The sequence below is a fragment of the Macaca mulatta genome, chromosome 20, assembly GCF_049350105.2.
Source record: "Macaca mulatta isolate MMU2019108-1 chromosome 20, T2T-MMU8v2.0, whole genome shotgun sequence".
Taxonomy (NCBI): domain Eukaryota; kingdom Metazoa; phylum Chordata; class Mammalia; order Primates; family Cercopithecidae; genus Macaca; species Macaca mulatta.
The window spans coordinates 19612634-19627480 of NC_133425.1; the positions used below are offsets into that span (position 1 = coordinate 19612634).

General features: G+C 45.9%; 1 protein-coding gene and 2 long non-coding RNA genes across 15 annotated transcripts in view; 2 read left to right on the top strand and 1 right to left on the bottom strand.

Moving 5' to 3' along the window:
- Window positions 1-14847, top strand: part of VPS35L (VPS35 endosomal protein sorting factor like) — a 147557-nt gene that overhangs the window by 31844 nt on the left and 100866 nt on the right. For all 13 annotated transcript variants that reach the window (XM_077986358.1, XM_077986362.1, XM_077986361.1 and 10 more), the window contains 2 exons: window positions 4313-4397; window positions 13994-14053. In XM_077986358.1, coding sequence (XP_077842484.1) covers window positions 4313-4397; window positions 13994-14053 — 145 coding nt within the window. The remainder of the gene's footprint in view (window positions 1-4312; window positions 4398-13993; window positions 14054-14847) is intronic.
- Window positions 1838-4104, bottom strand: LOC144338096 (uncharacterized). The gene is made up of 2 exons (XR_013411907.1): window positions 4018-4104; window positions 1838-2641 (listed from the first exon to the last, which is right to left on the bottom strand). It is a non-coding gene; the product is annotated as an uncharacterized LOC144338096 (long non-coding RNA).
- Window positions 4834-9740, top strand: LOC144338087 (uncharacterized). Its single transcript, XR_013411898.1, has 3 exons — window positions 4834-5240; window positions 7076-8754; window positions 9615-9740. It is a non-coding gene; the product is annotated as an uncharacterized LOC144338087 (long non-coding RNA).

A 14847-nucleotide genomic window follows, 5' to 3' on the forward strand; every position in this document is an offset into this window, starting at 1 on the left:
ACTTCTGGACTCTCACTGTCATTCTACTGACATTAGTCAATCATTATGCCAGTTCCACATTGTGAGACAGAGTCTTGCTCTGTCACCCGGGCTGGAGTGCAGTGGCGTGATCTTTGCTTGCTCCAACCTTTGCCTCCCAGGTTCAAGCAATTCTCATGACTCAGCCTCCCCAGTAGCTGAGATTATAGGTGCGCGCCACCGCACCTGGCTAATTTTTGTATTTTTAGCAGAAGTGGGGTTTCACCATGTTGGCCAGGCTGGTCTCGAATTCCTGACTTCAAGTGATCTGCCCACCTCGGCCTTCCAAAGTGCTGAGATTAAAGGCATGAATCACTGTGCCTGGCCAATTCCACATTGTTTTGATGACTATGGCATTATAGCAAGTTTGAAACTGGGTAATATAAGTCTTTTTTTTTTTTTTTTTTTGAGACAGAGTCGTGCTCTGTTGTCCAGGCTGGAGTGCAGTGGCACCATCTTGGCTTAGCTCACCGAAACCTTCACCTCCCAGATTCGAGCGATTCTCCTGCCTCAGCCTCCCGAGTAGCTGGGATTACAGGCGCCTGCCACCATGCCCAGCTGATTTTTGTATTTTTAGTAGAGATGGTGTTTCACCACGTTGGCCAGGCTAGTCTCTATTCAAACTCCTGACCTCAGGTGATCCACCCAGTTTGGCCCGCTAAAGTGCTGGGATTACAGGCATGAGCCACCACACCTGGCCTGGGTTGGATAAGTCTTTTAACTTTCTTCTTCTTCTTTTAATTATTTTCACTGTTCTGGGCCCTTTGCATTTCTGTATGAATTTTAGGATCAGCTTGTCAATTTTTACAAAATAAAAAAAAAAACCTTTTGGGATTCTGACAGGGATTGCATTGAGTATGAAATCATCTTCTGATGCATAAATTTTGCCATCTGTTGATGAGCATCTGGCTCTTTTCTTTTTTCACTACATGGACGATGTCGCTGTGAGCACGCTCGGTCACGTCTGCTGGTGCCCATGTAAAGCTTTTCTCTAGATAAGAGCCTATACCTAAGAGTAGAACTGCTCTGTGCCTCTTCAGCTTTTCCAGATAATGCTAAGTTATTTTCCATAGTAGCTGTGCCAACATACGCTTGTAGTAGCATGTGGGCGTGTGAGAGTCTGTGCGATTCAACATTCTACCACCATTTGGGATGAGCAGATTTTCTATTTTAATTTTTCCAGTCGTATTTTCTTGTGGTTTTAATCTGCAGTTCCTCGATTACTAATAAAAATGAGCATCTTTTCACATATTTATAGGCCATGGGGGTTTCCTTTTTTGTAAAATGCCCTTTGCTGATTTCTTTTGCCCATTTTTCCATTTTGTTACCTGTGTTTTTCGTACTGAGTTTTGGGATTTTTAAAATGTATTCTGGATAATAATGGTCTACTTCTTTCCTTCCTACTCAGGTCATCTTTGAATGTATGCATTTGTTCTGGCTATTCAAATTTTTTTAACCTTTTTTTTTTTGAGACAGGTTCTTGCTCTGTCTTCCAGGCTAGAGTGTAGTGGGGCAGTCTCAGCTCACTGCAACCTCTGCTTCCCTCACTCAAGTGATTCTCCCACCTCAGCCTCCTGAGTAGTTAGGGCTACAGGCACACACCACCATGCCTGGATAATTTTTGTATTTTTTGTAGAAACTGGGGTCTCACTACGTTGCCCAGGCTGGTCTCAAACTCCTGGGCTCAGGCGATCTTCCTGCCTCAGCCTCCCAAGGTGCTGGGATTAGTGGTGTGAGCCACCACGCCCAGCTGGGATTTGTATTGTTAACACATACCTGGGTTACCTGATTCTTATCAGACAAGTTTAGGAAGCGGCACCAAAGCTTTAAAAACTGTGGCATCTTCAAAACAGTAATTTAAAAAGTAACTTCAATGTATAAGATCATTATAGCTTTAACTTTGGATTAAAAACAAAATCTTGTTCCTGTTGTCCTTTATAAAATATATGTTCTATGAAACCAGCTTGGGAGAAAATCAATGCACAGATGTTTGGAAAGCCCCAGCTGTGTTTAATTTGAAATCCTCTGTTTAAATTCTCTCTCTCTCACCTCACCAGTGGGCGGTAACTCATCGCTGAGAGACGGTGCAAGCCCAGCTCTTGGTAGAACTCAGAGATGTCACATCCCTAGGAACCGAGAACTGTGTATTGTAAACAGTCTCTAAGATTTGGAGTTGTTAGCTTTTTCCAGCCTTGAAATCTCATGGGGCAGTTGTTTAAGTTGGAACTCTCACAAAGGGCATATGAAAATCGCAGAGCGAGGTGTCAGGAAATGGAATTCCTCATACATCCAATTGCCACGTTTGGTGTCAGCACTATTGCTTTTACAGCTTACATTCCTCCCCACCCCCAAATAACATCTGGGCTGTAAGAGGATGTTTCGCAAATCAGACACATTGTTTACTTTTAAGCCTGCAATGCTATGGAGAAACTTGGTGACTCTAACAATTTAGATGTTGGGTAACAACACCAAACTGAAAACACATGTCAACCTATCTCTTGACATGGTGAACGTTCTCACCATTCTCTGCATATTGGAATTGCATATTAAATAATCCTTTCTAAATGTCTGAACATCTTTTTTTTTTAATTTTTAAATGACATTTTTCTTTCTGAGGGTCAACCTTTGGGGTGATGAAGTATAGCAGTTATTTAATTCCTTATGCTGACTTTTGTATGTGTAAAGACTTTAGGGCATGGCATTAAATTTAGTTCTAGAAAGAGCTTTTCTGTTTCTGATGATAAAAGATAACTTAATCTAAGGTGTTTGGGGCCACATTGTGTGACTTCAGTCTTCCATGAAGAGTCCTGAACACTAAATAGCAGATGAGTACTCAGAAAAACAGTTCTGAATGTGTTGGCTGGGTGCAGGGGCTCACCACCTGTATTTCCAGCACTTTGGGAGGCTGAGGTGGAAGGATTGCTTGAGGGCAGGAGTTCAAGACCAGCCTAAGCAACATAGTGAGAACCTGCCTCTACATAAAATTAAAGAAAAAAAAATTAGCCAGCCGTGGTGGTACATACCTATAGTCCCAGCTACTCAGGAGGCTGAGGCGGGAGGATTGCTTGAACCCAGGAGTTCATTGTTGCAGTGAGCTATGATTGCACCAGTGCACTCCAACCTGAGTGACAGAGCAAGACCTTATCTCTAATAAAAGAATAATAAAATTTTTAAAAATTAAATAAAGAGCATGGCTGTGACCCTTTGGCATGAATGAGAATGTAGAATTCAGCAATTCCCTGCAAAGCCAACATGTTCTCAGCATTGAAGGTCATATTTCCAGAGTAGCATGTATTCATTGAAGCTTGTGTTCCTTTTAGGGGGGAATTTGGGACTGAGTATAAATAATCAGTGTGAGTTTATGAAGCCTTGGGGATTTACTTATGGGGTCATTTCTTAGAAAAGAATGTTGGCCGGGCGCGATGGCTCACGCCTGTAATCCCAGCACTTTGGGAGGCCGAGGCGGGCGGATCACGAGGTCAGGAGATCAAGACCATCCTGGCTAACACTGTGAAACCCCGTCTCTACTAAAAAATACAAAAAATTAGCCGGGCGAGGTGGCAGGCGCCTGTAGTCCCAGCTACTCGGGAGGCTGAGGCAGGAGAATGGCGTGAACCTGGGAGGGGGAGCTTGCAATGAGCGGAGATCACATCATTGCACTCCAGCCTGGGCGACAGAGCGAGACTCCATCTCAAAAAAAAAAAAAAAAAGAATGTTTAAGGATGCTGATCACCCTGAAATCAACAGAAGAAGCCAGTCTGCAAAGCAGTTGAACAAAGATGGGGCCACAGATGAGGACTGTGATGAGAGAGATGTCATTCACTTCTCTCAGTGATTTTGAGTGCTTCCTGGTTACCAGTATACAAGCAGGATCCTTTTGGATAAGGCTTTCCTGAAGAAGGTGATATTGTATTTCCTTAAGAGGCTGTGTTACGGGCTGGGTGTGGTGGCTCACGCCTGTAATCCCAGCACTTTGGGAGGCTAAGGTGGGAGGATCACTTGAGGTTGGGAGTTTAAGGCCAACCTGGGCAACATAGCAAGACCCCATCTCTACAAAAAAAGAAAAAAAGGAAAGGAAAAAAAAAAAGAGGTTCTGTTATGAGCAGAGTCTGGCTCTCTTTGTCAAAAGCACTGAGGTTTAGCTTGTCATTCGTTGCTCAGTGCCTAGCACAGGCCTTGGCACATAGTAAGTATCTCAACTTGTTTATAGAAACCATTAATTTTTCAGGTCTGGAGTGTCCTACCCATACCAGACATGCCAGAGTGAATTTTCTCTCTTTTTCTCTTTTTTTAGTGTTCAAAGCTTCTTTCAGACACCAGTGTTATTCAGTTCTACCCAAGTAAATTTGTCCTTATCACCGACATACTTGATACATTTGGTAAGTACCTGTCATATGCATCTTAGATCTAGGAAATATGTTCGTTTTGTCAAGAACTGGGTGGTAGAGTTACTGTAAATTAGGTTCTGCCGTGGTTTAAGTTATTAAGTAAGTCATGAGAGAAATCAAACCATCCCCCCCCACCCATTAATAAGGGTGCTATTTTTGAAACATTCTAAAAGTTTATTTTTTCTACTTTTTTTTTGAGTCAGGGTCTTGTTCTGTCATCCAGACTGGAGGGCAGTGGCACAGTTATAGCTCACTGCAGCCTCAAACTCCTGGGCTCAAGCCATCTTCCTGCCTCAGCCTCCTGAGTAGCTGGGACTACAGGCTCATGCCACCATGCCTAGCTAAGTTTTTTTTTTTGGTAGAGACAGAGTCTCGTAGTATTGCCCAGGCTGGTCTCAAACTCCTACCTCAAGTGATCCTCCTGCTTTGGCCTCCCAAAGTGCTGGAATTACAGGCATGAGCCACCATGTCTGGCCTGTTTTTCCTAATCTTCTGAGAGACTAGTAAAGTGAATGAGTGAAGCAGGGCAGGCTGGGGGCACTAAGCAGCATGGGTCCCTTGCCGTCTCACAGGCACCTGAAACTGTACTTGGCATCTGTTCTCAGCCCTTTCCCTTTTCCCACTGAGTTTCTGTCTCCAGGAATGGCACCACCATGTACCCAGTTGCCTAAGCTGGGAATCTGAGCATCTTTCCCCACATGCCCATGTCCAGTCACCAAATTCTTCGGTTCAGCCTCCTAAAGCTCTCTCCAGCATGTCCATTTTTTTCTTTCTTCACTGTTAAATTTTTTTTTTTTTCTTTTTGGAGATAAAGTTTCTGTCACTCAGGCTAGAGTACAATGACGTGATGTCGGCTCACTGCAACCTCTGCCTCCCGTGTTCAAGCGATTTTCCTGCCTCAGCCTCACCAATAGCTGGGATTACAGGCGCACGCCACCACACCTGGTTAGTTTTTGTATTTTTAGTAGAGATGGGATTTCACCATGTTGGCTAGGCTGGTCTCAAAACTCCTGACCTCAAGTGATCTGCCCGCCTCGGCCTCCCTAAGTGCTAGGATGACAGGCCTGAGCCACTGTGCCCAGCCTCACTGTTAAAATTTTAATCCTAGCCACAGCCCTCTCCCACCTGGATAACTTCCTGCATCACTGTGGCTGCCCCTAGTCCCACACACCACCTCACAGGTAGAGTGACCTTTTGGAGCCAGGCAAAAAGGTTTAGACTGAAGAGAATAACCTGGAGGAGCAGGAGGCCCCTGTGCTGCTTGACAGTGGTTGGTTAGGCCAGAGCATCGTGCCATTAGCAGTTTGCTCAGACCATGTAGTCCTCTAAGCTTTATATGATGTGCCCCACAGCGAGGCATCCCACCAGAACTAGGAAATAAGGGCGCTTTCTGAGAGCTGAACACGTAGAAGATCAGAACAGAGACATTCACTGTCTTACAGGGACCAATGGGCTCCCAACCCAGCAAATCTTATCCGTAACCCATTGAAAGGTATAATGTGTCAGAAAGCAAACTGTCAATCTGAGAGACTCATTCATTTCTGTGCATCCCAGTCCTGTCCAAGAGACTGGAGGCCGGAGTGCACTAGCTAAGACAAGTGACAAGAAAGCTAACTAACCTTGGAAAAGGGGGTATTTATTGGCTTAAGCTGAAAATTCCAGGGGTAGTTCTGGCTTCAGGTGCAGCTGGATCCAGGAACCCAAACAGTGTCATTAAGACCTTGCCCTTGGGCCGGGCATGGTGGCTCACACTTGTAATCCCAACACTTTGGGAGGTAGAGGTGGGTGGATCATCTGCGGTCAGGAGTTCAAGACCAGCCTGGCCAACATGGCGAAACCCCGTCTCTACTAAAAACACAAAAATTAGCTGGGTGTTGTGGTGCGCACCTGTAGTCCCAGCTGCTCGGAAGGCTGAGGCGGGAGGATCGTTTGAACCCAGGAGGTGGAGATTGCAGTGGGCCAAGATCACACCACTGCACTCCAGCCTGGGTGACAGGACGAGACTCTGTCTCCAAAAAGAAAAGAAAAGAAAAAAGACCTTGCCCTTGGGTTGGGTGCATTCTCGAGTTTCACAAGGTGTCCTCAGCTTCTGCTAGCTTTACTGCTGGTGGTCCCAGGGCATGGAAAGAGCTGCTTTCTCCAAGCATTCCCACAGAAGTTTCAGAATCCCATCTCATTGGCCTGGGTTGGTTCACTTGTCCGTCCCTGAGCCAGTTGTGGTATCTGGGGGATGAAATGCACTGATTATCCAGGCCTGGTCACCCCAGAACTAAAAGAGTGATACAGCTAGCGGAAGAAAGGGGAGTGGATGCTACCTAGGCAAAAAGAGGAGATGTCCCAGCTGACAGATGAGGCCTGATGGGTTCAGATGGCCCGGAGAAGTGGTATCAGGCTCTCTGCAGGCCACTAGGGAGGTGTCAGCAAATGGAAGGGACAAAAATCCTTGCCTTGGCTAGGCACGGTGGCTCACGCCTGTAATCCTACCACTTTGGGAGGCTGAGGCAGTTGGATCATGTCAGGTCAGGAGTTTGAGACCAGACTGGCTAACATGGTGAAACCCCATCTCTACTAAAAATATAAAAATTAGCCAGGTGTGGTGGCAGCCACCTGTAATCCCAGCTACTCGGGAGGCTGAGGCAGGAGAATAGCTTGAACCTGGGAGGCGGAAGTTGCAGTGAGCTGTGATCGCGCCACTGCACTCCAGTCTGTGCCACAGAGCTGAGATTTCGTCTCAAAAAAAAAAAGAAAGAAAGAAAAGGAAAAAAATCTTCGCCTTTGTGGTGCTTATGTTTCCAAAAAAGAGAATTTACGAAACAATTAAGTCAACCCAATTGTATGTTAGACAATGATCCATGCTATGGAGAAAACCAAACAGAGTGGGGTGAGGAGGTGAACAGGAATGGATGGAATTAGGTGAGGGGGTAGGGGTGCAATTTTAAGTAAGGTGCTCAGTGGAGACCTTGTTGAGAGGTTACCTGAGCAGGTACTTGAAGGCGGTGAGAGGTGAGCCCTATGGGTCTATGGGGCGGAGGCCAGGGGCAGAAGAGGCCAAGGAACAGCTTGTGCAAAGATCCTGGGGTGGGAGCATTGGGAGCACCAGGTTGGCCTGAGAACCAAGGAGGCCAAGAGGGAGGCGATGGGATGAGCCCGGGAGAGGGGCAGAAGCTGACATGGTCAGAGACCATGGTGGCTTTGGGGGCCACTGGAAGGACTTGGGCCTTGACTGTGACTCCGAGGGCAGGAGGGGCCACCAGAAGGTGTTGAGCAGAGGAGGGAGGTGATCCCATGTGGGATTTAACAGGCTCTGTGTTGAGACTAGACTGTAGGGCGGAGGTGGAGCATGGAACCTGTGGCAGCACTTCCGGTGAGAGGCAGGGATTGGCATGGCCCCAGAAAGGCAGTAGGGATGGCGAAGAGAGACCCAGGATGGTTAAGGGCTTTAGGTTCTCAAATAGATGTCAAATCATACACTGCTGGTCCTTGATGTGTCCCTGCACACGGCTTACCTTCAGGGAGTGAGGCCGTCATTGGTGGGGAGAGGCTGGTGGCTGTGTCTGGCTCCCCTGGCAGTCTCATTTCTCCTGTGAATCAACCTCTTGGCCTTCTGGTTCCCTCGCCAGCCTCTCCTAAATTTCTTTTGTGTGAGTCAGCTTTCCTGAGCAAGATTAGCTCCGAGACACTGATTAGCTCTGTCCTGCAAGCCTGGCCAGACCCAGACAGCTCACTCACCTTGCAAGAACTCTGGGCAGCCACTCTGCTAGCTCCTGCCAGCAGCGCCCCAGCGCCGTCCTGGACTCGCCAGGCTGTAGTGCAGATGCTGCCGTCCTTTTTGTGTCCCAGAAAATAGCTGGGCTGGGAGTTGGGAACAGCAGTGGTAAATCTTCAACAGATGATGACCTTGGGCAGACTGTTAGGTGCTTTATGGATATTAAGTCCTGGCCGGGCACAGTGGCTCACGCCTGCAATCCCAGCACTTTGAGAGGCCGAGGTGGGTGGATCACAAGGTCAGGAGTTCAAGACCAGCCTGGGCAATATGGTGAAACCCCGTCTCTACTAAAAATACAAAAATTAGCCAGGCGTGGTGGTGGAGAAGGAAAGTAGCTTCCCCAGGGTCACCGTCATAGTGAATTGCAGAGCTGAGTCTCAACTCGCTGTCTGTAGTCAAAGCACTTACTTTATTTCTCTTTATACATTGCTCATGGGGGAATGCATATACCTTTTTTTTGTTTGTTTGTTTTTGAGACAGAGTCTCACTTCATTGCCCAGGCCACAGTGCAGTGGTGTGATCATGGCACACTGCAGCCTTGATCTCCTTGACTCAAAGGATCCTCTTGTCTCAGTCTCCCAAGTAACTGGGACCACAGGTGTGTTCCACCATGCCCAGCTTTTTTTTTTTTTTTTTTTTTTTAGCAATGGAATCTCACTGTGTGGCCCAGGCTGGTCTCAAACTCCTGGAGTCAAGCCATCCTCCCACCTTGGCCTCCCAAAGTACTGGGATTATAGGCATGAGTCACTGCGCCTGGCCTAAATGCATATACATTTAACCCAACAGTTTCACCTCTGGGAATCTATCCCACCTGTAATAGCAAACTATAAGAAGCAATTCAAGTGGCCATCAATAGGAGCTGGCTAAATAAATTATGGTGTGTCTGTATAGTGGAGTATTAGTGGCTCTATGAAATGAAAAGGCTGGGCATGGTGGCTTACACCTGTAATCCCAGCACTTTGGGAGGCCAAGACTGGCAGATCACTTTGAGCTTAGGAATTCAAGATCAGTCTGGGCAACATGGTGAAACCCGTCTTTACTAAAAATACAAAAATTAGCTGTGTAAGGTGGTACACGCCTGTAATCCCAACTACTCAGAAGGCTTAGGTGGGGGAATTGCTTGAACCCAGGAGGCAGAGGTTGCAGTGAACTGAGATCAAGCCACTGCACTCCATTCTGGGTGATAAAGTGATACTCTGTCTCAGAAAAACAAACAACAACAACAACAAAAAAAAAAAAAAAAAAAAAAGAAGGGAAGGAAAGGGCCAGGCATGGTGGCTCACACCTGTAATCCCATAATCCCAGCACTTTGGGAGGCTGAGGCAGGAGGATAACTTGAGTCCAGGAGTTCAAGACCATCCTGGGCAACATAGCAAAACCCCATCTCTACAAAACGTTTTAAAAAAATAGCTAAGTGTGGTGGTACAAACCTATAGTCCCAGCTACTCAGGAGGCTGAGGCAGGCAGATTCCTTGAGCCTAAGAAGTTTGAGACTGCAGTGAGCTATGATGCACCCTAGCAGAATTAAGACCGTGTCTCGAAAAGAAGAAAAAAAAAAGAAAAAGAAAGGAGGAAAATGTAGAATACATGGTGGTATTCACTTGTGTCTCCCTAAGGAGACATTAAAAGGATACCCAAGAAACCGATAGAAGTGGTTTCTCTCAGAGGGTGCGCAGGGCAGTGAGGCGGATGGGATGGGTCAGGAGAGAAACTGCACTTGGTACCTTCTGCAGCCTTTTTGAATTTTGAACCATGGGAATGTTTTACCTATTCAAAACCAAACATTCACACAAAGTAGCTGCTTTCAGCACTGCCGCAGGTCCCCGTCCTTCCTCTCCACTTCACAGTGGTGTCCCCAGGGTGCTGTTGTTTAAGTCTATTGTGAATAATATTCCTCAGGACTGTTGAGGCAGCCTGCATGGACAGGTCCTCAAAGAGTCTTTGTTAAGGTTTGGGGCTAATGAGTGTATGCTTTGTAAAAAAAAGAGTGAAACCCTGACTTGCTTGGTGGAAATGTGGAGTCCTGAGCTCCATTTTTCTGCACATGGTCATTACTCTGCTCTAAAAGAAGATGCTTGACAGTACAGGGACAGGTGTTTCATGGTTGTTGACATTGTTGACAAGAGGGTCAGAGCATCTTGCTGTGCCAGAGATGCAGACTAGGGCCCCAGCATCCACAGAGACTGGCATGCACAGTGGGAAGACGTGTGCCTGGTTTCTGTTGGGATTTCACTAGAGGCATTGAATATAGAGGTCGGCTTCTGGCTTCAATGCCTGTGTCTCCTCTTTCAGTTTCTCCGCCTGTAGAATGGGGCTATCGTAGACCCTGCCTCCAAGGGTTTCTGGAGAAGATTAAATGAGAGGATTCATAGGAAGTATAATGTCTTTCCTCTTCTAAGAGTTTGCTGGCAGGATTAGAGTCAATGACTTTGAATAGTGCTTGGCACAAAGTAAGTGCTCAGAAAATGCTAGCTGTTACCACTGTTATTATTTATCTATTTTAGTGTCTTTGATTTATAAGAAAGCAAATCAAGACAGGAAATAAATCTAGGATCAAGCGTTGTTTCTCAGAATAGTTGTCTTCTAGCTCAACAATAGACAAATAGCTTTTTTCAGTAAAAATAATTTTGTAGTTAAAGGGTTCTTAAAATATGAAAGTGAGGCCCAGTACAGTGGCTTGTATCTGTAATCCCAGCACTTTGGGAAGCCAGGGCAGAAGGATTGCTTGAGCCCGGGAGTTCGAGACCAGCCTGAGCAACATGGTGAGACCTCGTCTCTACGAAAAATTTAAGATAGCCAAGCATGGTGGTGCGTGCCTATGGTCCCAGCTACTCAGGAGGCAGAGGTGGGAGGATCCCCAGAGCCCAGGTAGTTGAGGCTGCAGTGAGCTGTGATTGCCCCACTGCACTCCAGCCTGGGTGACAGAGCAAGACTCTGTCTCTAGAAAAAAGTAAAGTAAAAAAGAATGTGGAGATGAATTTAAAAAAAAAAGAAAAAAAAAAAGAAAGCTAGTTTTAGAGGGATGGCAACTTTTGTGTAGGAAATAAAGGTGTTTTGTGCTGGGTTCATTCTGTGTGCCATGGGAGGTGAGAAGTTATGCAGCTGCGCATAACTGCTGTGTGATGGTCCGAGGTGATATTGCATGCATCCCTAATGCCAGGGTGCTGGGGTCATCCCAGGGGAGGCCTCTCTCTACACGAGGTGTGGCTGTAGGGAATCCATAGCCCCTGATAAGGAAAGCACGTTCTGCCAGGAGGAAAAAAGCAGGTGGCTTTGAGAACTGGGGTTTGTTCTCTAAGGTCTTCCAGGGTCTTCCAAATGGAGCCAGTGGTTTGGAGCAGTGCTTCTCATACTTGGCTGCACATTGAAATCACCTGGGGAGCTTTAAAAACACCCACAAAGTCCCAGCTGCATCCAGACCATTTATATGAGGACTTGTGAGGATGGACACAGACATCCACAGATTTTCAAGAGTCCCAGGTGCTTGGAGTCTGCAGCCCAGTTGGAGAAGCACTGGCTCAGAGGGACGAGGGAGGTTTGTTCCTGTTTCTGTAGATTCCAGAGGCAAGGCAAGTTTTAGCTCAGAGACCCACTGGTGTCTGCCTAAATCGGTGGTTCTCACACTTCAGCGTGTATAAGGATTTCCCAGCAAGGTTATTCAAAAATCCATATTCCTAGTCCTCATCCTCCAAAATACTTTTTTTTTTTTTTTTTGAGACAATGTCTCACTCTGTTGCTCCAGGCTGGAGTACAGCGGCACAATCATAGCTTCTATCTCTGCCTCTCAAGTAGCTGGGACTACATGTGTGCACCACCACGCCTGGCTACAAAAATATTCTTTTCCAGTAGCTATAAGGTGGCCCTAGGAATCTGCATTTTCAACAAGTGCCATCAGAAAATTTTAATGTAGGTGGTCCAAGGCCAGGCGTGGTGACTCACACCTATAATCCCAGCACTTTGGGAGGCCAAGGCACACAGATCACTTGAGCCCAGGAGTTCGAGACCAGCTTGGGCTGGGAACATAGGGAAATCCCATGTCTACAGAAAAATAATTAGTCAAGCATGACAGTGCATGCCTGTGGTCCCAGCTACATAGGAGGCTGAGGTGGGAGGATTGCTTGAGCCCAGGAGGTGGAGGCTGTATGTAGTGTGCTGTGATCACACCACTGCACTGCAGCCTAGTGACAAAATGAGACCCTGTCTGAGTGAATGAATGAATGAATGAATGAATGAATGTAGGTAGGTAGGTATTTAGGCAGGTGGTCCATACTAGGAGAAGCACCTGAGTGGTACCTCTTAGCTTGGCTGGCTTCCTTCACTTAACCCTAACACTGTGTCATCTCTTGATATCATTTGATCCCACGTTCTTTGACCTGAAATGATCTTTGTATTTTCCTGTCTCTTTTTCCATGTATGGACAAGCTGTGTTGTTCTTTATTGCCCTGAATAAAGGGGCTATGAAAAAAAAAAAAAAAACAGAGGGAAATACTTTCACATTGAAGGTGACTTAGGAGAGCTTAGAAAATGAATAAGAACTGTAATTTTTTACCTCCACATATTGATAACATTTTCCAAAGTAACACTTTTGGTACCAGTTTAGGGGTCCAGGCTGCCCACCTGTTGTGTAGAGTTTTCTCGGAACACAGCCACATGCATCTGTTTGCACATTGTGGCCGCTTTTGTGCTACGATGGCAAAGATGAGTCATCAAGAAAGCGACCTATGACCTGCAAAACCTCTAGTATGTTCATCCATCCAACAAGTATTGAGTACCCTCTGTGTGCCAGGCAGTGAACAAAACAAGCACAGATCTCTGCCTTTGTGGAACTTGAATTCTAGTTGAATCTCAAATTCTGATGCTTCTAGGGACCAGGCAGGTCACATAAAAGAGTGAAAAGCACACTGATGATGAGAGATGGTAGGGGGTGGTGGAGACTGTGGCAAACTGGTTAGTATATATGCCATTTCAAGGGGCAGCTACTAATTTGCTCTAGCTGTGTTATTCTATAGAGATATGGCCACATTTTTAGCATATTTTATGTGAAGAAGGAGAAAATATGGCATGTGAGTTCTCCCAAGTTGTAGAGTTTATTTTAGTTTTAGTTTTAGTTTTTGAGACCGGTCTTGCTCTCTCACCCAGGCGGGAGGGCAGTGGGTGATCATGGCTCACTGCAGCCTTGAACTCCTGGGCTCAAGCAATCCTCCCACCTCAGCCTCCCGAGTAGCTGAAACTACAGGCATGCGCTGCCATGCCTGGCTAATTTTTAAATTTTTTGTACATTCCCGGTCTCACAGTGTTGCCCAGGCTGCTCTTGAACTCCTGGGCTCAAGCAGTCCTCCTGTGTCGGCTTCCCAAAGTGCTAGGATTACAGGTGTGAGCCACTATGCCCAGCCTCTCCCAGTTTTTACCTGTTGGTAACCAATCCAAAAAATGTTAAAACACTTTGTGGGCTGTTGTGGTGTGGCCACGCATAACTGGTCACAGGCTGGATTCAGCCCACGGGCTGCCCGTTTTCACCTCTGGCCTAGCATGGAATGTGGACCATCGTCTGAGTAGATGGAGATACTTGAGACTCCTTTAGACTCCAAAGAGTAAAACTTTCACTTTCCTGCCTTTCAAAGAAAGTAAAAGTCTACTGGAAGAACTAAAAACAAAACAAAAGAAATGTGGCTTAAAATCTGTCCCACCAGGTGGCAGCATACCATCACAAGTTGAAGCCTGTCTGGGAGATGATCGCTCTGGGTCTCTAATTAACAAACATTTATTTACTGTTTGCTCCTGAAGAGTGTGATACTAACACCATCTGTCCTTTTCCTCCCAGGAAAGCTCGTGTACGAGCGCATCTTTTCCATGTGTGTGGATAACCGCAGTGTCTTACCAGGTAATGTCACAGCTGTTCCTGGAGTGTCATCCTACCCTGGAGTCAGGACTAGAAGGCTTTTATTGAGTCAGGATTCATTGAAGCTTGATAAAGGTTTTAATTTGGGGTGTGTTCAAGTAAAAGAAACACCTTTGAAGATTTCTGATCATCTCAGTCTTCTAAAAACATTAGAAGGTTTCTGAATGGCCTGTGTAGGAACTAAGGCAAGTAATTTGAATCTGCAAGAATGGAAAGGCATCACAGTTAGATTCAGCTGAATTTTCACATCAATATATTTTCCTCTGCTGCTTGACTTTAATATTTTTCCTATGTATCGTTCCCTCCTAAGAAGCAAATTGCTTGGGGAAAAAAAAAAAGCAAAGACGACTTTATGTATATTAAAGAACGATGTCAAATAGATCGATAGTAATTGATGCTTTGAATTCACAATCTATACCTAAATAATTTTGCATTAAATTGACTGTCAATCAAGTTTAAATTCCCTGGAGGTTATAATGGGACAAGTGGATGATGAATTTCTTTTGTCATATAAATGGTAAGAATGATATGTCTGGCAATGTAGGACTCTCAGCCGCAGCATCCTTTGCCTTTATTCCTCTTTTTAACTTCCGAGCACGCCTATGAGAAAATGTTCTCATCTGTCCAAGCTAGAGTAACCAGCTTGCTCCACTGCTGCTCCACTTCCCTCTGCTCCTGCAGTGGGGCTTCCCAGGAGGTGAATAGAAAGTGTTTGTGACAGTAACCTGTAACCTGACCTTTATTCTTCCTTCCTTCCTCTTTCCTTTATTCCTCCC